Source organism: Schistocerca gregaria, chromosome 4, assembly GCF_023897955.1.
Source record: "Schistocerca gregaria isolate iqSchGreg1 chromosome 4, iqSchGreg1.2, whole genome shotgun sequence".
Taxonomy (NCBI): domain Eukaryota; kingdom Metazoa; phylum Arthropoda; class Insecta; order Orthoptera; family Acrididae; genus Schistocerca; species Schistocerca gregaria.
This window is the reverse complement of record NC_064923.1, coordinates 466130914-466154913: the sequence shown is the minus strand read 5'-3', so window position 1 is coordinate 466154913 and position 24000 is coordinate 466130914. Positions and strand designations below refer to the sequence as shown.

At 37.5% G+C, this 24000-nt stretch overlaps 2 protein-coding genes and 1 non-coding gene across 3 annotated transcripts in view; 2 read left to right on the top strand and 1 right to left on the bottom strand.

The window, feature by feature from the left end:
• Positions 1–13: 13 nt before the first annotated feature.
• On the top strand, positions 14–18842 carry LOC126266756 (protein transport protein Sec61 subunit beta). Its single transcript, XM_049971272.1, is given in 5 exon segments — positions 14–167; positions 256–353; positions 15324–15396; positions 15398–15429; positions 18531–18842. Coding segments are annotated over 5 exon segments (297 nt in total). The 5' UTR covers positions 14–164; the 3' UTR covers positions 18622–18842.
• Positions 17044–17113, top strand: LOC126268520 (small nucleolar RNA Z195/SNORD33/SNORD32 family). Its single transcript, XR_007549135.1, has one exon. It is a non-coding gene; the product is annotated as a small nucleolar RNA Z195/SNORD33/SNORD32 family (small nucleolar RNA).
• LOC126266755 (transcription factor Sp4-like) overlaps positions 18750–24000 on the bottom strand; it is a 100049-nt gene continuing 94798 nt past the window's right edge. Inside the window, exon 12 of the mRNA XM_049971270.1 lies at positions 18750–22928. Within this exon, the coding sequence (XP_049827227.1) occupies positions 22788–22928 (141 nt within the window). The 3' untranslated portion in view covers positions 18750–22787. The remainder of the gene's footprint in view (positions 22929–24000) is intronic.

The following is a 24000-nucleotide window of genomic DNA, read 5'->3' as shown; positions in this document are numbered from 1 at the left end:
GCGACGTCATATCCTCACCGATGTGGAGGAAGTTGGACGACGTGAAAGCGGTGTAGTCTTTGACGTGTCCACGCCAAGAGGTAGAAAAGTGGTGTGCGGACAGATTGGATTTTTCGTGGGAACGTGGAAGCTGAACTTTTTAGAATTCTTAGAGAAAAGGCGCAATGGTGTGTTTTTGTACAAGCATTTCTTAATATGTAAGATAATTCCACTGAGAGATGGCTGTCTTAATGTATCGTTTATATTTATTTAAAGCCAGCAGTACCGAGTTCTACATCTGTTGGAGCTGGAAGTAGATCACCAATAAAAGCTGTTGCCCCCAGAGCAGGAAGCGGAGGGACAGTAAGGCAACGGTACGTTAATGTATTTATAGCAGCAAATTAATGGAACAAATATATCCAATTTCCGGAATGTTTACATCTAAGTTGCAGACCTAATATGCGGAAGAATCCGTTTGCTGTTGGTATGAATACTAAATGACGCTTCGAAATATTAAAAAAAATTTAAGCTCGCAATAAGGTAGATTTTACCTACAATAATTTTTGACTAACTTATAGGCTATTCAGTAGTAAACACCAACCAAACATTCGTTCCAATAGTAGGACCTACAGCTATGTCAAGAACAGATTTGAAGGTTATAGTATACACTTTCTTCTATTTTGTTCCCCAAATTGTGCCTCCCACGGATGTATAGTGCTTCATAATGCACAAACAGCTGTTAGTCTTCACGAGCTTTCCTTGCTTTTTCAATGTCAGGATTAGCTAGAAGTACTGGTTTTGTCAAGTGGACCATTACTGGTACTCTTATTAATATGTGTGGTAGACGTAAGACAAGGGTAATAAGGTAGATTTTACCTACAATAAATTTTGACTAACTTACAGACTGTTCAGTAGTAAACACCAAGAAAACATTTGTTCCAGTATAAGGACCTACAGCTATGTCAAGAACAGATTTGAAGGTTATAGTATACACTTTCTTCTATTTTGTTCCCCAAATTGTGTCTCCCACAGATGTATAGTGTTTCATAATGCACAAACAGCTGTTAGTCTTCACGAGCTTTCCTTGCTTTTTCAATGTCAGGATTAGCTAGAAGTACTGGTTTTGTCACGTGAACCATTACTGTCTCTCTTATTAATATGTATGGTAGACGTAAGACAAGGGTAAAATGTTCTGTGAATTTCGTCAAGGATCAGTGTAGATGCATTTATTATGAACTCTTAAAGGTTTTCATGACATTTCTGTGAAATAATCTTTTCAAAGCATAGAGAAGAGCGCAGAAGTGCAGTTATGATGTACATATGTCTTCTGTTGTATGCTGCACTTTGTAACTGCAGAATGAATTATAACAAGTGAACACGATGAATTGTCGTATTCCTGTGTAGAGATTCCAACACAACCAGATTGCCACATTCCAACCTAACCTTGACCTCGGACTTTGCTACAGGTCACTTGTCACTGCATCAGGTTTTTTTCCTGCTCTCTGAATCAAATACAAATGCAGTCAGCCACTTGCCATCATGCATTGCACTGTACACTGTACACTGTAACTGTGTTTTAGTCGAAGCACCATCTTGTGCCATATACCAGGTACTTATCTATTTAGTAATGTAAATCGCCTCCCATTCCTGGAAACATGTCCACAATACCATGACAAATTGTTTAAGCTTTGTTTGTAATATACTTTCTCTAAATATTACTGGTAAATATTCAAAATTCAGCCTTGATTTTCGTAGTAGCATGATCAAGAAATGGATATATGCTGTTTCTTTAACTCATTATACATAGATCCAAACAATTTTGCTAGTTGTGGTAGAAATAATTTTATTAAAGATTTATCCCCCCTCGTGTCCATGTGTGTGTTTTTAACCTTTAATTTGATTGCAAACCTGTGTTTTCATACAACTTGGTTGCACCTCTTTCTCTTTTCACAGTAACATTTTAATGTTACCATTGGTACACCTGCAGTGCACCAGAAATTGTTATATACAGAGACATAAATAAACTGCAGCATACATCCTTTCCATGAAAACTGTATAATATTTAACTTTGTGGTTGCTGATATCAATCTGTTGGAGACACAGTCACTATGTTTGATAGCTTTACAGTGTGTTGCTGGACAAAAAAAGCAAAATTGTACTGGCACAAAAATATGGCCATGTGGCAATCTAGGGAAGAGTATTTATTGTCATTCAGCATTATTCAAAGCAAGAATAATTCTCATTGGCTCCTGATACCAAAAGTGTTCAAAATTGGGTAAAGCAAAAGCTCGAAGTACCACTTGTTGGCTTTGACATATGGTGATAGCAAATGCTCCTATATCAAGCCGATACAATATCATGGCAATGGCATCACTCAAAAAAGAATTGTATGAAAATTATTTAATTGGAGAAATAGCAAGAAACTAAGGGGACAGCTGCAGGAATTAGGTGGTTTTGGGCAGGGACACACTAAATGTACAACAATCCTAATAATGAAGACATATCAAAACAAATATGAGCACAAAAATCACACAAACAAAATCCTCAACATTCAGTAAAACCACAATAAAAAATACTGAAAAAATACTTTTATTGGAAGTTTTATGAACACATGCATAGCTCCAAAACCCAGTACTAGGAATTTAACTTGACCTATATTGCTTACACTAAATCCACAATGCCACATACAACTACTACAAATCCGGTATCTAATACTTCACATAACCAAAATGCGCCCTTATAACCAATACTAACATAACCTCACCAATGAAGGTAACACAAACTCCACAATACTTACCAATCACAATCCAACATAATTAACAATTACTAACACATCTACCCAAATGTCGATAAAAAATGCGTCAATTCCATTATACAAGAAATGCACAGTCATACACAACACACATACCACGCGTACTACAATAAAAGATATAAAACCATAAAAACTTATGTACCAGCGAAAGTCAGTCAACACTCAAATGTAGCAATAACAAAGATTGTATGTTGTCAACACTATCACTCGAATGACCAGCTCTGATTTCGCCGATCAGGAACCCCTCTGAATAGACTGCTGTTTCATCAACAAAGTCACTTATACCGGTTCCTGGTCTAAGGTGCAGCAGCATTGGTCAATCTTGTACCTTCTCAACAAATGTAATACTTCACCTGGGAAAAATATATTAAAAACAAAGATTCCAAGACTTACCAAGCGGGAAAGCGCCGGCAGACAGGCACATGAACAAAACACACAAACACACACATGTGTGCGAGTGTACACCTGTCCTTTTTTTCCCCTAAGGGAAGTCTTTCCGCTCCCGGGATTGGAATGACTCCTTACCCTCTCCCTTAAAACCCACACCCTTTCATTTTTCCCTCTCCTTCCTTCCTTCCTTCCTGACGAAGCAACTGCCAGTTGCGAAAGCTCGTAATTCTGTGTGTGTGTTTGTGTGTTTTGTTCATGTGCCTGTCTGCCGGCGCTTTCCCGCTTGGTAAGTCTTGGAATCTTTGTTTTTAATGTAATACTTCACATACACGACAGTTGAAGCAAATACCTGTAGGAATTTAACTGTGGCCAGCATGTCATCCCTCATTACGGCATATTCATGAACTTTGTCATATCCAAAATTAACAAAAAACAAAACATAAAATTAAATCTCTAACCATAAACTTACACCACACTAATAATTCTAACCATGAACACAAATCTATTAGCCCTAACTACCATCATCCGTGTAACTCGCTAACAAACTGCCGCAGACCATTCCAGTGTTATTAAAACGAACAAGCACTCAAGAAGTCCAGTAAATCACTAAAAGCACTCAAAAACAATTTAGAAACAAACATGTCACATTAGAGTGCCACTGCATACTTCAACATGCCCAGTGCAAACACAGTTCAATTTAAATACTGCATGCCACAATGATGCCACACAACACAGTAATGTCACAAGTCGAAGCAGACAGGTGGTATTGCAATCTGTGGTTGATCCCAAAATTGGACTGCATCCTGATTTGTTGCCTGCTACTGTTTCTTTTTAGTTCATACAAAGGATCTCATGTATTAAGTATTAAACATCGAAAGTGCAGAATGTAGGCCTTCATTTAATTGGATTAGTCAACAATCCAGTTCTGCACCAATACATCAGTGGTGTCTACATTAACTTAACGTTAATACAGTTATCTGTACCCTAGCTGCAACCATAGTGCAGGGGCATCTGTTGGACAAATGTGTGGTTCTTCTCCATTTTATAATGCGAACAGCTGAAAGCAAGAGGAAACCATAGTTGCTGTTCTTGGGTAAATTATTCTGGAGGTAAAATAGTCCCCCATTCAGGTGATGATTTCGACACTCGATTGGCTTGGTTTCCTCATCTTCATCAGCTTAAGCAGAAGTGCTGGCAGCACCTCAATACCATCCATTGCCTGAGCAACACAAATTGGGGTGCAGATCGCTCTATGCTTCTGCGGCTCTACAGAGCCCTTGTCCAGTACCGAATTGACTATGGGATTGTGGTTCGGCAGTGCCCTCAGCTTTGCATTTACTTGACCCTGTGCACTGCGGGGTTTGATTAGCGACGGGAACTTTTAGGACAAGTCCGGTCACCAGTGTACCGGTGGGGAGGCTGGGGTCCCTCCATTCCAAATGAGACGTGCACAACTGCTCACCAGTTACATAGCACACATTTGTAGTTCTCCTGAGCATTGAAATTACTGTCTCCTTTTCCGGCCCGCGGCAGTCCATCTCCTGCATTGGCGGCCCAGGTCGAGGCTAACAATTGCGGTCTGCATGCGGTCCTTTCTTTCCGAACTGGAGTCCTTCCCTTCACCTCTGGTTGCAGTCCGTTCACATACGCCTCTATGGTGTATGCCTCAGCCACAGCTTCGTCTGGACCTTTCACATGGCGTTACGGACTCAATTAACCCTACAGCTCTACGCTGTCACTTCCTCTCAATTCTTGACATGTTCCAGGGCTCTGGGTTGGTTTACACTGATGGCTCGATGGCTGATGATAATGTTGGCTTTGCCTATGTTCACTGCGACCATATTGAACAGCATTCCTTACCTGATTGATGCAGTGTCTTCACTGCAGTGCTGGTAGCCATTCTTGTGCACTTCAGTATCTCCATTCATGCCCTGGGGAGTCTTTTCTTTTACCTGTATGTACTGACTCCTTGAGCAGCCTGAAAACTATCAACCAGTGCTACTATCGTCATCCTTTGGTATTGTCCATCCTGGAGTCCATCTATGCCCTGGAACGGTCCATTCATTCAGTGGTGTTCGTCTGGACCCCTGATCACATTGGAATCACAGAAAATGAACTTGCTGGCAGGCTGACCAAACAGGCTACACGGAAACCACTTCTGGAGATGGGCATCCCCGCATCTGACGTGCATTCGTTATTAAGCCGCGAGGTTTTTCAGCTTTGGGAGATGGAATTGCAAAATCTCAGTACACACGATAATCTGTTAGCCATTTATGGAACCACAAATGTGTGGAAGTCCGTGATGAGGGCCTCTCACAGGGACTCCATGGTTCTCTGCTGGCTCGCATTGGCCATGCCTGGGCGACCCACAACTACCTCCTGAGTCGTGCAGACTCGCCTGAGTGTGAGTGCGGTGCTCGGTTGACAATGGCCCACATTCTTTTGCTCTGTCCTTCTTTGGCTGCCCTGGGACTTAATCTTCGGTTGCCAGACTCGTTATCATTGATTTTAGCAGACAACGCCTCATCAGCTGATTTGGTTTTATGTTTCATCCGTGAGGGTGGGTTTTATCATTCAATCTAAGGTTTAGTACATGTGCTTTGTCCCTCTGTGTCCTCCACCCTAGTGCTTTTAGGGTTGAGGTTTTAATGTGTTGTAGGGCAGCTGGCTTTTCCTTTTTATTTTCATGGTCGGCCAGCCACTGTAATCTGCTTCTTTGTTTGTCTCTCTTCTAAATGTTTCTTGCGTCTGTCGTTTTCTTGTCCTTTTGTTCCTTTTAGTGTTTGTTGCCTTCCATTCATTCTTGTTGTCTTTCCTTTCTCTCTGTTTTGTGTTATATGTCTCATCTGTTTTATTCTCACACCTGTGGCATTGTTTTATTAAGAACAAGGGACCGATTACCTCATAGTTTGGTCCCTTTCCCCCCTCTTCTTAACCAACCAACCCCATTCGGATGTCCAGGTGGCCACTACTCAGGAGCAGGAAACAAAACTGACATTCTACGGGTCAGAGCGTCGAACATTACATCCCTCAGCCCTCGAGCAGGTGCACCATTTTCATAACACAAACAGGTGCATGGTGTAATTTGTACACATGTAAAGAATAGCTGCATCTTTGTTACCAAGGTAAACATGTATGATCAAAATCACAGTTTAATTAAAAAGTGCTAAAATAAACTTATATTATGTGAGCTAAATCACTGTTTAATTAAACAATAATAAAATAAATTTTCATTATGTCATTCTGTTGCTGCATACAAGTGTTACCCCACACTAATGACTTACCCCGAACATTAAACAGCACAGTTGTATTGAATCCATGCCAACTAGCTCGCTGTTTTATATTACTGATGCTCACTTAGGCGTGTGACAAAACAACTTATCACTGTTAGCTGAAGCAGTAATGAAGCAACAGGTACAGGCTTACAGTTGTAAAAGAACAATAAAATAGAAAACACTGTTTTTTGTGATTATTGCACTTTATAAACATAGGCACGTACCACATCCACTTGAGGGTTAGTCAGGCAGGTAGGTTAGAAAATTTAAAGAGGGAAATGGATAAGTTAAAATTAGACGTAGTGGATGTTAGTGAAGTTCAGTAGCAAGAGGAACAGGACTTGGGGCGAATTGAGTACAGGGCTGTAAATACAAAATCAGCCAAGATTCTGAGCTAGCAGCACAATCCCACACTGAGGCAGTTATTTATGAGAAGGGAAGGACTCCAGTTCGGAAAGAAAGGACCGCATGCAGACCGCAATTGTTAGCCTCGACCTGGGCCGCCAATGCAGGAGATGGACTGCCGCGGGCCGGAAAAGGAGACAGTAATTTCAATGCTCAGGAGAACTACAAATGTGTGCTATGTAACTGGTGAGCAGTTGTGCACGTCTCATTTGGAATGGAGGGACCCCAGCCTCCCCACCGGTACACTGGTGACCGGACTTGTCCTAAAAGTTCCCGTCGCTAATCAAACCCCGCAGTGCACAGGGTCAAGTAAATGCAAAGCTGAGGGCACTGCCGAACCACAATCCCATAGTCAATTCGGTACTGGACAAGGGCTCTGTAGAGCCGCAGAAGCATAGAGCGATCTGCACCCCAATTTGTGTTGCTCAGGCAATGGATGGTATTGAGGTGCTGCCAGCACTTCTGCTTAAGCTGATGAAGATGAGGAAACCAAGCCAATCGAGTGTCGAAATCATCACCTGAATGGGGGACTATTTTACCTCCAGAATAATTTACCCAAGAACAGCAACTATGGTTTCCTCTTGCTTTCAGCTGTTCGCATTATAAAATGGAGAAGAACCACACATTTGTCCAACAGATGCCCCTGCACTATAGTTGCAGCTAGGGTACAGATAACTGTATTAACGTTAAGTTAATGTAGACACCACTGATGTATTGGTGCAGAACTGGATTGTTGACTAATCCAATTAAATGAAGGCCTACATTCTGCACTTTCGATGTTTAATACTTATATATAGTCACAAATGTATCATGAAATAGGATAAATTTTAAATTACCATCAGGTTCCCCATACAACTCATCCCAGTCTAACTGCTGCAAGTTTTCCTTAAAATGTGTGGTTGTTAAATCTTTAATTGAATGCACTATTTTATATATGAACTAAAAAGAAACAGTAGCAGGCAACAAATCAGGATGCAGTCATACACAACACACATACCACGCGTACTACAATAAAAGATATAAAACCATAAAAACTTATGTACCAGCGAAAGTCAGTCAACACTCAAATGTAGCAATAACAAAGATTGTATGTTGTCAACACTATCACTCGAATGACCAGCTCTGATTTCGCCGATCAGGAACTCCTCTGAATAGACTGCTGTTCCATCAACAAAGTCACTTATACCGGTTCCTGGTCTAAGGTGCAGCAGCATTGGTCAATCTTGTACCTTCTCAACAAATGTAATACTTCACCTGGGAAAAATATATTAAAAACAAAGATTCCAAGACTTACCAAGCGGGAAAGCGCCGGCAGACAGGCACATGAACAAAACACACAAACACACACATGTGTGCGTGTGTGCGAGTGTACACCTGTCCTTTTTTTCCCCTAAGGGAAGTCTTTCCGCTCCCGGGATTGGAATGACTCCTTACCCTCTCCCTTAAAACCCACACCCTTTCATTTTTCCCTCTCCTTCCTTCCTTCCTTCCTGACGAAGCAACTGCCAGTTGCGAAAGCTCGTAATTCTGTGTGTGTGTTTGTGTGTTTTGTTCATGTGCCTGTCTGCCGGCGCTTTCCCGCTTGGTAAGTCTTGGAATCTTTGTTTTTAATGTAATACTTCACATACACGACAGTTGAAGCAAATACCTGTAGGAATTTAACTGTGAGTTGTTGTTTGGCCCAAGGTCTGTTTGCTTGTAAGATAACAATTTCAATATCAGATGATGAAGCCAACTACAATCTCACTAGAATGACTATAATTCTTGTTTATTATGTGTGTTTTCTGCATATTAGATTTTTATAACTGGCTCATATCCACCATTTTGATGATGTCACAGCAGATGGGCAGTATCAACAGCTTCAATATTTCCATCCGGTCTGAAAGAAGGGCACCTCGCACAGGCTCTGCACGTCAATGCCCCCCTCCCCTTCCCCAAATTGTTTCTGTTTTAGAATCTTATTCTACATTGCTTGCTTACATACCAACGGGGCACTACTGGTTTGACTCCTGGCCAATGCAAATTTTTAAACCAAGGTACTTCTACCGGCTTTTTGTAAAGCATCAGATGCATAAAGATAGAAACAAACAATATATCTGAAGTGCTTGAGACTGATAATCGCCAGTTCAAGCCTTATTTTGGTCATTATTGTTTCTTTTCCATTCAGTTCAATATATAGGTCGTTTACATATACAATCCATCAAATATATACTGATCATCACATACCTACTGGCACAGAATCTAAAAAATGCACAGAATCTCATTTCTGACAAACACATCTCACAAAAATTCAGTTTTCATTGCAAATATAAATGTTTGATCAAAGATCTTCTGGAAAATATTGTTAATACAAAATTGTTTAAATAGAAATACAACTTTTTCTTTATATATTTGACACTTCATGAAAATGTTCATAGAAAATGCACCTTTGTTAAAAATTTGCATCACCCATGAATTGAATATGACCACACTGCATGAAAATTCTACCGCAGAGCCAACATCTGTGCAAGAAAATGATCAAGCCTGTCAAAGCCGTTCAGATAAGTTCAAAGCTGGGCAATGCTGGAGTGAATCTAATAAGAAATAGGAAAATAGGGAAGCAGGTAAACTGGTATGAACAGCACAATGAATGCAGTATAGTAGCCAAGATACACAAAGCCAACAGCCACCACAGTAGTACTGTTGAGTCTATATGCCAACCAGTTCTGCAGATGAAGAATTTGAAGATATGAATGATGAGATAAAAGAAGTTATTCAGATATTTAAGAGAGATGAAAATTTGTGATGGGGGGACTGAAATTTGATAGTAGAAAAAGGAATAGAAGGAAGAATGGTAGAAGAATAAAGCAAAATGACTGGAGGAAAGAAAAGCAGCTGTATTAATATCAAGACCTCAGATGAAAAAACCAATACTAAGCAAAGAAGGGAAAGCTGAAAGGAATATATAGATGGCCTACACAAGGAAATATACTTGAAAGCAATTCTATAGACAGGGGATATGATACTGCAAGAAGAATGTGACAGAGCACTGGAAGATCTAAGTTGATACACAGCCCTTGGTAGCAGACAATATTCCTTTAGATCTTCTGATATGCTTGGGAGAGCCAGCCATAACAAAACTATTCCACCGGGTGTGCAAGATATGAGATGTATACCTGCAGACTTTAAGAAGAATGTAATAATTCCAGTTCCAAAGAAGGCAGGTGCTGGCAGATTTGAAAATTACCAAACTATCAGTTTAATAAGTGATGCTTGCAAAATACTAACTTGGATTCTTTAAAGGAACAGCAGGTGTTTGACAATGTTGATTGTAATACATGCTTTGAAATTCTGAAGGTAACGGGGATAAAATACTGGGAGTGAAAGGTCATTTGCAACATGTACAGAAACCAGATGGCAGTTATAAGAGTAGAGGGGCATGTAAAGAAAGCAGGGCTCGAGGAGGGAGTAAGGCAGGGTTGTAGCCTATCCCTGATGTTATTTTATCTTTACACTGAGCAAGCTGTGAAGGAAAGCAAGCAGAAATTTGGGAAAAGGATCAAAATTCTGGAGAGAGAAATAAAAACTTAAATGTTTTGCCGATGACATTGTAATTCTGTCAGACAGCAAAGGACTAGGAAGAGCAGTTGAATGGAATGGACATTGTCTCAAAAGGAGGATATAAGATGAACATCGACAAAAGCAAATCAAGGGTAATGGAATGTGGTTGATTAAACCAGGCAGTGCTGAGGGAATTAGATTTGGAAATGAGACACTAAAAGTGGTAGCAATATTATGAAATTATACCATAATATAATATTGTTACATTCCTTCTTGGATTTTCCACTGTTTGACTAAAATTGGTAGATGAGATTTGCTACTTTGGCAGTAAAATAACTGACGATGGTCAAAGTAGAGACGATATAAAATGTAGACAGGCAGTGGCAAAAAAAGCATTTCTGAAGAAAAGAAATTTTGTTTAAGTGTTACGAAGTTTTTTTATGAATGTATTTGTTTGGGGCGTAGTCTTATATGGAGGTGAGACATGGACAGTACACATTTCACACAAGAACGGAGTAGATACTCGACTGAAAAAAGGGATGGTAGATAGGACACTTTCTGAGACATCAGGGATTCACCAGTTTAGTATTGGAGGGAAGTGTGGGAGATAAAAATTGTAGTGGGGGAACAAGAGTTGAACATAGTAAGCAGGGTCAAAAGGAGATAGGTTGCAGTAGGTATTGGGAGATCTGGTAGCTTGCTTGGGTTACAGTAGTATGAAGAGCTGCATCAAACCAGTCCTTGGACTAAAAGCCACAATAACAGTATGAATGAAGAAATGACCAGTGGTTAATGCAACTAAGAACACGAGAAAATTAGAAAAATAAAATGTGACTAACCAACACTCACAGAAATAAGGGAATTTGGGCTGGGATGTTGTTTGTTGTTAATGCCTCCAAATGTATTAAATTCTTGGAAATATTGTGCAACAGGGAAAAAATTGGGGTTCCCTTCAGGACATAAATGTATTCATGGAATGCACTATATATTAAAGAGTTTCGTGACACACAGCCAAACTAGCACCCTCCAACTTAACCTAAACCTCAGGTTACACTATAGTTCAGGTGGTCACTGCAGTGTCACACACAAAAGTCTAGCAAATAACACAACCCAAGATACATTGTCCTCAGTCAATTGCCATCTCTGCAAGAGCTATATTAGTTTAGGAAACATGGCAGTCTAAGCCACCATCAACAAGCATGTTATAAGAAACTTTTACATCCAAGTAAGTGAAACATACAAACAAAAACTACCAGTATGATCCTCATAAAATACAATGCAATTCTCCAAAGAATATAACAGGTGGTTCGAATTGTTCACTAGACTGACTTACAAGAAAACCACACAGCAATCAGACATTCATATTCCTTTATATTTACGTTATGTGAAGTTCAGAACTCAAATATCAATCTGCCAAAGCAGTTTGATGCAATTCTCAAAAATCAGCTTTGAAGTTATCTGAACGGCTTTGACAGGCAATGGCTCTGCGGTAGAATTTTCATGCAGTGTGGTCATATTCAATTCATGGGTGATGCAAATTTTTAACAAAGGTGCATTTTCTATGAACATTTTCATGAAGTGTCAAATATATAAAGAAAAAGTTGTATTTCTATTTAAACAATTTTGTATTAACAATATTTTCCAGAAGATCTTTGATCAAACATTTATATTTGCAATGAAAACTGAATTTTTGTGAGATGTGTTTGTCAGAAATGAGATTCTGTGCATTTTTTAGATTCTGTGCCAGTAGGTATGTGATGATCAGTATATATTTGATGGATTGTATATGTAAACGACCTATATATTGAACTGAATGGAAAAGAAACAATAATGACCAAAATAAGGCTTGAACTGGCGATTATCAGTCTCAAGCACTTCAGATATATTATTTGTTTCTATCTTTATGCATCTGATGCTTTACAAAAAGCCGGTAGAAGTACCTTGGTTTAAAAATTTGCATTGGCCAGGAGTCAAACCAGTAGTGCCCCGTTGGTATGTAAGCAAGCAATGTAGAATAAGATTCTAAAACAGTAACAATTTGGGGAAGGGGAGGGGGGCATTGACGTGCAGAGCCTGTGCGAGGTGCCCTTCTTTCAGACCGGATGGAAATATTGAAGCTGTTGATACTGCCCATCTGCTGTGACATCATCAAAATGGTGGATATGAGCCAGTTATAAAAATCTAATATGCAGAAAACACACATAATAAACAAGAATTATAGTCATTCTAGTGAGATTGTAGTTGGCTTCATCATCTGATATTGAAATTGTTATCTTACAAGCAAACAGACCTTGGGCCAAACAACAACTCACTATGTCTCCGCAACTAATATTTCATTCTCACATTCACTGGTCTAACCTACTGTAGAACTCTGCGTACACGACAGATTGACAAGTAAACACAACCTACATTCCCAGTAGAACATAAAAACAACACGAACCCAACATAGGAGATGTCACAAGAATTTCATATGAACTGAATGCATGTATTTCCAGGAATGCTGATTCCTGGTTGCAACTTTTCAGAATACCTCAATCACAATGGGATCATTTTATGGTACACATTCCCAGTGCAAATGCATTGTTACACCAGACTAAATAATAACTAGTTAGTTATTATTTGTGGGTATTTCACTGTAGATTTTCTGAAAGTGTCTGATAATAAGCTTGACCTTAGCACTTTCAGTTTGACATCAGTTACTGATTTTCCTACTTGGGTTGTACAGGAAAGTAGCATGCTGATAGATAATATTTTTATAGACCAAGATAAACTCAATCAAATAAAAACTGTTTCTGTTAAGAGTGGTTTGTCTGATCGTGATGCACAGCTATTTACAATATATGACATAGCACCATACAGTAATGCAAAACTATCCTCCAAAATAGTGCATTCAATTAAAGATTTAACAACCACACATTTTAAGGAAAACTTGCAGCAGTTAGACTGGGATGAGTTGTATGGGGAACCTGATGGTAATTTAAAATTTATCCTATTTCATGATACATTTGTGACTATATATATGGAAACAGTTTTCCTAATAAAACAGTGAAACATAAATGTAAGAAACCATATAAAAGCATGGCTTACTAAAACTTCCTTGTAAACAGAAAAGAGAAATGTACCTTATATCTAAAAGGAGTAATGGCTCAGAAACAGTCAAACATTATAAAAACTACTGCACTGTATTCAGAAAAGTTATTAAAAAGTCCTGAAGTGTGTATATTTTGTCTGAGATTAGCTCCTCTGGTAATAAAGTTAAGCAATTGGGAATATTGTTAAAAGAGAAACAGGGCAGCTGGAGAACACAGGAAGGCTAAGTTATAAAAAGTTTGTTAACAAAAAGTTGTAGGGAAAATAGGATCCAGCTACTCATTAGAAAATGCAAGGCAATACCAATGCAATGTAATAAACTGGAATTCAACCCACCTCTTGTACTGAAATTAGGAAAATAATAAATTCACTCAAAAGTAAAAGCTTGCATGGAATTGAAGGTGTTTCCAACAGAGCCCTAACAGCTTGTTCCCAACAGGTAAGAATGAGTCTCGGCCATACTAAACTTTACGGGACACCATTCTTGATACCTCCACAGTTACAGGACTCTGCTGATTTTTGCTGACTATCTGTACTGCTAATTTCAACCTTCTGCATTTCTCTATCTAAATGTGAATTAAACCATTTGTGCACTCTCCCGCTCATAACATAATACTTAAGCTCATCTAGAAGAATATCATGATTCACACAGTCAAAAGCCGTTGAGAAAACAAGTACATCACAATGGGTGATGTTCAGGTATTCTGAGGCTTTAATATTTGATCAGTGAAAGCATATATAGCATTTCTGTTGAAAAGCCTTTGTGAAAACCAAATTGACATTTTTACTAACATGCAATGCTACTCTTGAATACATAACTTTTTCAAGAATTTTGAATAAAGCTGTCAGAAATGAGGTTCGGTAGCAACTGTTAGCATCAGTCCTACTATCCCCATTTTTATGCATTGATTTAGCTATAGCATATTTGATTCTGCCCGGAAAACTGCCCAGTTTCAGTGACTTACTACTTTCAAGCAGTTGTTGCAGAGCTTTGCAACAACTGCTCAAAAGTAACGCACTCCTGAAATAGTGTGAACATCTCGAACTAATTTAGGAGCATAACTTGATGTCATAGGAGAAACGATGTATATGACATAATCTGTTACCAAAAAAATCATCCGTAAAATACTTAAAAATGGCCGAAATTGTACAATCATACAGGAAATAAAGAAAATTGCAGCTGAAGGCTTCAAGAAATCATTCAAATAATGTAATTGGGTTGGGCAATTTAACACCACTGTGAGCATGTTGGTGTGACATTCTAAACCTTACAGCTGCCACTGCATTGCAGTCAGTCACTTATTCTGGTGAATTAAGCTGCATTTGGAGGATGCTGGCGGGATGTTTCTTAAATACCACTGCTTGTTTCAGAGGGTTCCAGTATGAATTGTATTTTGGTATAGTTACTACTAATAATATCACAGGCTCTTTCAGTTTTAGTGCACATTCCCTCTTACATTGGTGTGTTTCTTAACACTCACCAGTGCATCGTAAATTTATTGCACAAAGTTATTAACATCATGTTTGAATTTGAGCTGTTGTATTCTCATCCATATCATGCCATCCATCAGTTTGCAATCTGTTTGTTTCTATTTTTCTTTCTCCTCCTTTTTGTTACATATCCAATAAAATAAACACCAGTTTTTGAATAAAGCTGTCAGAAGTGAGGTTGGGCAGTAACTGTTAGCATCAGACCTAGTATCCCAATTTTTATGCAGTGAATTAACAATAGCATATAATGTAAACAGTAAACAGCATATAATGTACAGTTCATGTTTGTTTTGCTCATCTACCAGTTTTTCATGTATGTTTATTATTATAATTATTTTTAGTAAAACCACATCCAGCACAGCATCGTCAGGACGTAGCCGAAACCAAGGACCAGGAAGTGGAGGCATGTGGAGGTTTCTACACAGATGACTCTCCTGGAATAAAAGTGTAAGCAGTAACACCTTAAATTTCGGTGGTACTTAAGTCTTCAGTTATCCAAGTCTGGTGTTGTCTGCTTTCCTTTCATGCCAGTCCTCTTAGGATTTTATGTAGGTTGTATTATCAGCCACCTCCATATATGTTACTTCAACAAACTTCGTTTATTTTTTGGGGGGATCTTTGTGCGATTTCCACAATGCAAAGAAAAGGCTTCACTGATCCATTTTTCTGTAACAATCTTTCTAGTAGAAGTTCATAAGTGGTAGTTGTGGCGCCATCTAGCAGGGACTGCAAAGCTTCTAACGACAGTTCATTTATTTCATTCAGTTGCCTAGAGCAAGGACAGGTGTTCTGTAGTTACATACTAAAGTTTACCATTGACATTTCTCTTCACTATAAAGTTAAGATAATGATGGTGTTTCCTGTTTTTAATGTTGCCTTAGTTGTTTTACTAGTTCTGTAAGCACCTCCATATAAAAATAATCCTCAAAGTACACATTCACATTTTAATCCATTCAGCATGTCAGCTTTTTCCATTGCCCATTATCTTTGATAACAGATTGTATGCAGCATTAACAATTACTGTGACATACAGCCTGTTTAAGTTCTACAATAGTTGCTCCATGAACCATTTCAGGCCTATAATGATTCATCTGCTCATAGTAGTTAATTGTTTTTCTTAGTTGTAAGCCAGGAGACGACTTCTATACAAAAGCAAATTAAATGAAAGCATGCAGGACTATAATTCTTTTCTTTTAACAGCACTTTAACAATATTTCTTAAAAATCAAGTATGCCACCACAGTGGTATCACCTCTCTCCATTGTAATTTTGTATCCATTAATTTTGTACCTGAAGTTGAGGTCTCTAATAGCTGTAGTTATGAGTGCAAGTTTTTTTACTTGTTCTGTCTTCCTCTTTTACTGGGTGTTTGTAGCTTAGTTGAACCACCTCCCCCCTGTTCTTCACAGCATTTTTACTTACAAACTTTTATGACATTGTTTTTATGAATCTTCAAATTGTCTGCTGTTCTTTAGACTCTTAGTGGTAATAGAATTGCATCATTCCCCCCCCCCCCCCCCCCCCACCCCCCACTCTCTCTCTCTCTCTCTCTCTCTCTCTCTCTCTCTCTCTCTCTCTCTCTCTCTCACCACACACACACACACACACACACACACACACACACACACACTCAAAACATTCCCACACTGAGCCCACAAACTCAGGTGAATGACCATGCAAAATGTGAAGCAGATCACTGAATTTTCCTTTTATCAAGCACACTTTTCTGCACATTTCTCAAAAAAAAAGGAAACTCAACTGTTAAGTTGCAGGCCAGTCGTATGCATATGAGTAGTAACCATAGCAAAGAGATTTGAAACTTGTGAACGGAACTAAGGTGCAACCCTGTGTGTTCTCAGATTGGTTGTCCCTATGGTAGCAGCACTGTAAACAGCGAGATGTCGGTCACTTTGTTGTTCTGATCCTGTTATAGAAAATGGCAATGTGTGGATAGTGAGGGTTTGGCATGTGTTCATGACTGTAAATTTTTTTAAAAATTATTTATTTACTCTAAGAATAGAGAGAGATGTGTATTATTCTGTGTCCTGCTACTAAGAACATTACTGCCAGTGATGAAATAGCATAATGATGTAGATGATTATATAACAACATGCACTACCACCTGAGGCAGTAATGTTAGTATTCAGTTGATACATGAATTTCTGAATAATTTAACTTTGTGGTATTTTTCTTAAGTCATTGTTATTGTTAGTAAATATGAGGGTAAGTCTATTATCTGCAAAGTAGTTATAAAATGTTATTGTAATTAAATAGGAAACTTACGAGAACATCTCCTTGCTTTTCAACACACTTGGTTCATCATTGTATAAGAATCCTGATACCCTCATAAAAGAAGGTTCTCGGTTGAGAGCTGCGAGCCAGGAATGCACCGGTTCTTCCACTGCTTCGTCTGGCAAATCGACGGCCCCTTAATGCTTCTTTGGGTGGACCAAACAAATGATAGAAGGGTAAGATTGGGTCACTATGGTGGATGATCCAGTACTTCAAATTTGAGTTTCTGGAGCATTTAAGCAATGGGGGCAGCAGTATGCGGACGGGCATTGTCGTGCAACAATACAACACCTTTTGACTGCAAATCTCAGTGTTTGCTTCGAATTGCAGGCTTTAGCCTGGCAGTAAGCATTTCACTGTAACATACATAGTTTATTGTTGTGCCCCCTTTCCCATAATGTTCCAGTACTGGAGCTTGTGTGTCCCAAAAAACCGTAAAAATCAGTTTTCCTGCAGGCATTTGGGTCTTGAAGTTTTTCGTGCACGACAAATTTTGATGTTTCCATTCCACTCTGCCGTTTACTGTCCATCTCGTAATGATGGCTCCATGTTTCGTCACCAGTAATGATACTGTCTAAGACTCTAAGAAGTCGTCCCCTTCGTTACAATAGCGATCCAAATGTTTTTGCAGATGTCCAAGTGGGTTTGTTGTTTTGGGACCCAACTTGCACAAACTTTATGAAACCCAAGTATGTTGTGGAGGATTTTGTAGGCGGAACTGTGACTGATTTCCAGATGATGTGCCACTTCTTCAATAGTTGATCTGTCTAAGAGAATCATTTCACGTAAATGCTCAATGGTTTCTTCATTTGTAACACTAGTGTGACCATTTCAGAATTTTTCAACCCATTCGTAGACACTCTGGTGGAAAAAACTGTTCCTGTACTGCGCCGGAAGTCTTTGATGAATTTTGGCCCGGTATGCCTTCCGACCACAAAAAACAGATCACAGAACGTTGCTCCTCTTTGGTGCAAGTAGATAGCAAAGCGGGCATGATTAACAACATGGCAGCAATAACGAAACTAACCTAGGAGTTTGAAAATTGCAAAGATATAACAACCAATAAACAAAGCATGTGTCATCAACGTAAAACAGTAATACCAAAAATAAAGAAAAGTGTAACTAAATTGCAGATATCGACTTACCCTCGTATGAAAGGATTTGTGGTTTGGCTATAGACTTAAGCTGAATTGTCCCTCTGCCAGTAATTTGACTTTTTTTCCTAACATTTGTTCATTTACAAATAATTTATTGCAGGGGCCCTGTCCCAGTGCTCGTCATGTCACTGCTATTCATTGCCTCCGTTTTTATGCTGCACATATGGGGAAAGTACACAAGGAGCACATAAAATGGGAGAGATGCAGCAAGAAGGCATTCTGTCCACAAACAATTCCAGTCCAATCATGTACTGATCATTCCACGACAAACATGTTAAAATGTTCCAGTGTTATTCCTCTTTTATATGTAGAGCAAAATAAATAAAAAAATATATATATTTATGTTCAAAAAGCTTTATCTGCCTATGTTCAAGAGTTAATGTTTTATAAATACATTTAAGTACAAAAATAATTTATTTTCATTATTTAACAGGTATTTAGATATATTTCTTATGACTTACAAAACCTGACACCTACAGTTTTGTGAACTGCTATAATCTGGAAATTATAGAATATTTTAGCAATTAGACTATGAACAGTATATATCTCAGTACAGAAAGACACCAATAAAATTCTCATAAGACAGATAAACTTTAAATTTCTCATAAGCCTTTTCCATAACTTAGATAAAGTAATTTTTCTTTGTACTGACAAATACAGTAAAGTACTTTCTCTACAATAAGTGGTCTGCAAAAGCATTTCCTAACATACAACACAATTAAAATAAGATACTGCTCAGTCTCTTTGACTGTGACTGCTTGGTAAAGTCTCACATATTAAACTATTCATACAATACACAAGTGCACTGAAACAATCATTGCATAAACATTATAAAATTATTCAGGAACAATAGAATACTAATTTGCCGTTGCATTTTAACAAATCTATTGGGCACATTCAGCGTATTGCATATAAAATGACAAATTTTAACGATGCTTGTAACAGGGACAACTTTAAAGAGCCACAATGTTTTCACAATTCAAATTACACTAAATGGATTGTTAATTAAAAAAAAATTCCGAACATTGCATCAAATTGGCGTAAATACATTGACAAACCTAGTGGTACAGATTGACTACCTTCTATCCATTGCATTCCCCCCAGCATGGTGACAAACCATAGCAGTCTTTGGGAAGAATAGAAATTCTGAAGAAAACATTTCAAAATTCTGTAGATTGTATGAATTGGCTTTAAACCAGGAGAGAGAGCATAGAGAAGTAAAAGCAAAAGTTCGCCAGCTGAAGGATCTTAATAGGGAAGAATATAATTTATCTATCAAAACACCTGAATGTAGTAATGTACAATCACATGCAATGTTAAGTCATTGTGAAACATAAGTTACCTCACAGTAAGGATCACTACAAAAGTATCAAAGTAAGTAGGACTGTGCACCTTCAGATTCTGTTTTCAGTGATGTATAATGACATTGTTTGACAAAGAATCAAATTTTCAGAAAGGTATGTCCTCAATTTCAAGTCTATTATGTGAACAATAAATGACAATATGTTTCAAAAACAACAAAAGTATCCACAAAATAACTAGATAAAATGAAATTTTATATAATTTGTGTGCCTTGACTGATATAATAGCTCAAGCTACCCAACAATTCATACATAAAATACTTACGTTGAACACAAAGCATTTTGGAAAGAGGAAACACTCAATCAGAAAAGTTCACAGTAAAGCGGAAAATAAAAATAATCCCTTAATACTGCTTAACAGCACTCGTGATCTGCTGCACAAAAGGGTAATAAGAACAATATTCCATTCACTCCCATATAAAATAATATCCAGTGCAGTTCAAACCAGGATAGAGGATGGACTATGCCAAATACCTAACAAGGTTTTGAAAGTTAGATCATGTGCTAAATAGATCTTCAGCATAAAGAATTCAAAGGTAGAAGATGCTTAGAAGAAGCAAGCCTGCAGATTCAATACGTATTTTGGGGTCTTGAAACATTGGGAATGGATAGCAAAACAAGAAATCTCAAGCGAAGACTTACCAACACCAAAAAACAGGTGAAATTCACGGGAGTGACATCAGAGTCCTGTAATATGCCATGCCGAAAGGAATCTCATAGGAAGGCATTCAAAATGGAAGGGAAAAATGGTCTAGGATAGACTGTCTGTCATTGGCAGCGACTTGGGAACAGCAAAATCAAGAGCTGAAGAGTAGCAAATCTCACTGGATAAGACTGTTATGAAGTGCATTCCACAGACAGACTGCCGTATGACATTTGCTGGTGCATCATGTGGCACATCACCTTACCTCCCAAATTTTTATGTACACATCTATGAACAGATACAACAGACTGACAAAGAATTTTCAGCTTCTGTAAGGAAAGGAAAAGAGGGTAAATAAAAAACTCTGGCACAACACAAAAGCAAGAGTGATGACGATTAATACAAAAACTGCCAAAGTGGTTCACAGATGGCCTAAATCAAACCTGAGTAGATGAAAGTTGCATTGCAAATACTCCACAAGCAATAAGAAACATTTACACTTGTTATATATCAACAGAAAAAATAAAATAAGGAGGGGAAGTTTTTCTGTTCCTGTATATTCAAGTTTTGTGACAGTTTACTAGATCTGGAATGAGGTAAAACCTTGTGTAATATCAATAATAAAAGCTGAAAGTCAAACAATCATGCTGCACAAATTACTCTATAGCAAACAGAGAGGTTTGGAAGGATAAACCAGTAACTACCAGCTAAGAAAAATTGTAATTAACTGCTCGAGATATATTTAAGAATACAAAGTGCTGTAATTTGCTTAAAAGTGGTACTTCACAAAACAGAACATGGCTAGCTTTGTTAATAAAATTTGTCTCTTAAATATCAAATTTTGTTAAAGAAAAGGTTGGCTTTTGCAGCTAATATTTGGACCCTGAAATATTACTGTTATACCACCTACTGCTGACAGAAATGAGATAATACATAAATACTGGGGAAAAAATCAAAATGTCACATACAATTAGTTAATGATATGAATAAAAAAAGAATAAATTAGTTACATTAGTGTTGCAGGAATTAGCAAATTTTTCTCTACCATTAGCTTCAATGCCAGCCCAAATATCATGTACCGTGTTTCCAAGTAAACAATTCCATCAAGGTTCATATTTCTGCGAAAAGCTCCATCACACATTTAACAGTATTACCTCCTGTCTTTGGCTGAATGAATATGACTTAACAAATGTCCAAAATAAGAGTACACTTGAGATCATCAAGAAGTGGAATAGCACTTAAATGAATAATATCAATCTGTTCCACTGACTCTTGTTACATACATTATATGCAATAAAGATGTACTGAATGGCAATGTCAGTGATCTCTCCTTTCTTAGCATCTCAACTGCAGTAAATAAAGCAAATAAACAAGAAATTTTGCTGTTTCTTTTAGTTATCTTCACCAAATTACTCAACTAAGCGTTCCTCATGATAATTCCACAATCCAGTTTCAACTCTGTGAATTACAGCTGAATAAGGGTTAAATTTTCAGTCATTGAGTTGGTTCACAATTCATTACAATGAGATATTAACACTTTGTTTTCATTTTAAAAAAAGTTTGAGTCTAATGCTTATAAACTTCTGCTAACTTTGCAATGGATAACTTATAAAATCTGTTGCAGATATTGGGCAATTATATTTCCCACAATTTAAAAAATACCCTGAAATTGCTTTTATTAGACAACTGTCATTCCTTGGCCCCAATAAGGGGAAAACCATTCTCTCTCACATGTAACTCACAGTGTTTTGTGAATGTCTTCACACATTCTCACACACACACATAAATATTTAAAATTTCATTTTGAAACAATTTTATACAACTAAATAACTGTGCAAATTTATCTCTCTTTCTGGAAACTATAGTTAAAACAGCAGCCACAACTTATATAAAGATATTATGACAATACTTCATCTTCCTAACTATAATTTACAATTATACTGTGCAACACATACACAATTTCAAAACTCAGTTTTGATTTTAAAACAATGTACACAATGTAGGAAAGTAAAATTACTTTCAGTATTTATTTACAAACAATCTCCAACTTAACATACTTGCTTGCAGGCAAGAATGCATGTACACACACACACACACACACACACACACACACACACACACACACACACACACACACACACATATTATACAATTTTTGAGGCACTTCTTGGTATCACCACTGAGTGGTTACACAATAAATCTAAGGCAGTGATTTAATCATTAAGCTCTGTCTTTACATATGCACAATCACTGGAATCTCTCAGTTCACATTAACAGTCACAATAAAATACATATTTACACTTCAAGTCTCATGTACTTATAAAAATCCTGAAAGGCTCTTGAGTTAACCATTTTAATTTGACATCGAAGAGTCCATAGCCTCATTAATTGCAAGATCAGAATGATCAGCTTCTGTCTGTAGAGTGATCATCATCTTTTCATCATTTGATGAACTGCCATCAGATGAGACTGATTGTGTGGATGTTGCAGCTTCCTATAGAAGAGATGAAAATTTATTATGAAAAAATACAGTGACAGTGAATTTGCCCCATGCTAGTGAACATCATTGCACCTGAAATTACTACTACTGATTCACTTACAAAAAGCTGACAACGGAGAAATTTCAGTGTACAGTAAACATGCAGAATCAACAGTTATACTAGATTTCAAGTTCAATTGTGAATGTTACAAATTAAATGAAAAATACTAGTTGCAATAATATTCATTTGATGTCCAACATGTTAGAAATTTTCACTATCCCGATTTCAGAGGGATGTTGTGGATCGAATGAATAGTACTAGTGTCTGTTGCAGTGTATTTTGTGATTTAATGAACATGTTTTTCTGTATGTTAAAAATGCACAAATGTTACACATTCCTGACTGTGTGTTGTTAAGCTGAAGTTTCATTTTTATAAATTATTTTTGTAGTAACAGGCAGATGAGCTTGTGTAACTCTCAGCTTGACTTTTCAAGTATTTGTTAACATCAGTACAATTTTTCCAGTGACACTCCTCCTTTTACTCATATCTTGGAAACAGTGAAATGAGCACCAAGCAGCTCTTAGGTCTCACAAGGGGCTTTATGGACTGTCCTCCTTTGATTTTCTTTACTCTTTTTAGTATTGAAGGCCAGTGCCCAGACATTAATTTCCCAAAGAGGAAAACCTCTACACAGAAGATTTCAAACCATTATTACACACAAAACATTTACAGTATCTTATGAAAGCTGCCTGTAGTTGAGTGCATAGCTTTTAATTCTTGTAAACATAAACTCACTGGCTCAGTTCTGGTTTTTTAAACTTGTACATAATATCCTTTTATTTATAATTAGTAATCACAGGAAAATGTGAGTACTCATAATAAATCAAAAGTTGATCAAAATTGCTGAATGTCTTATTGTTCAAAGAAGCTACATTCAATTCAATAAGACTAGCCTTCAATTCCTAGAAAAAAAGTATTATATTTTCTATTTGTTATAATGTATTTTTATACCAAATTTTCATTTACTGCGAGCACTGCAGTTTTCATGAGACTAGTAATTTTACTTTGCTAAGAATTGTGATTCA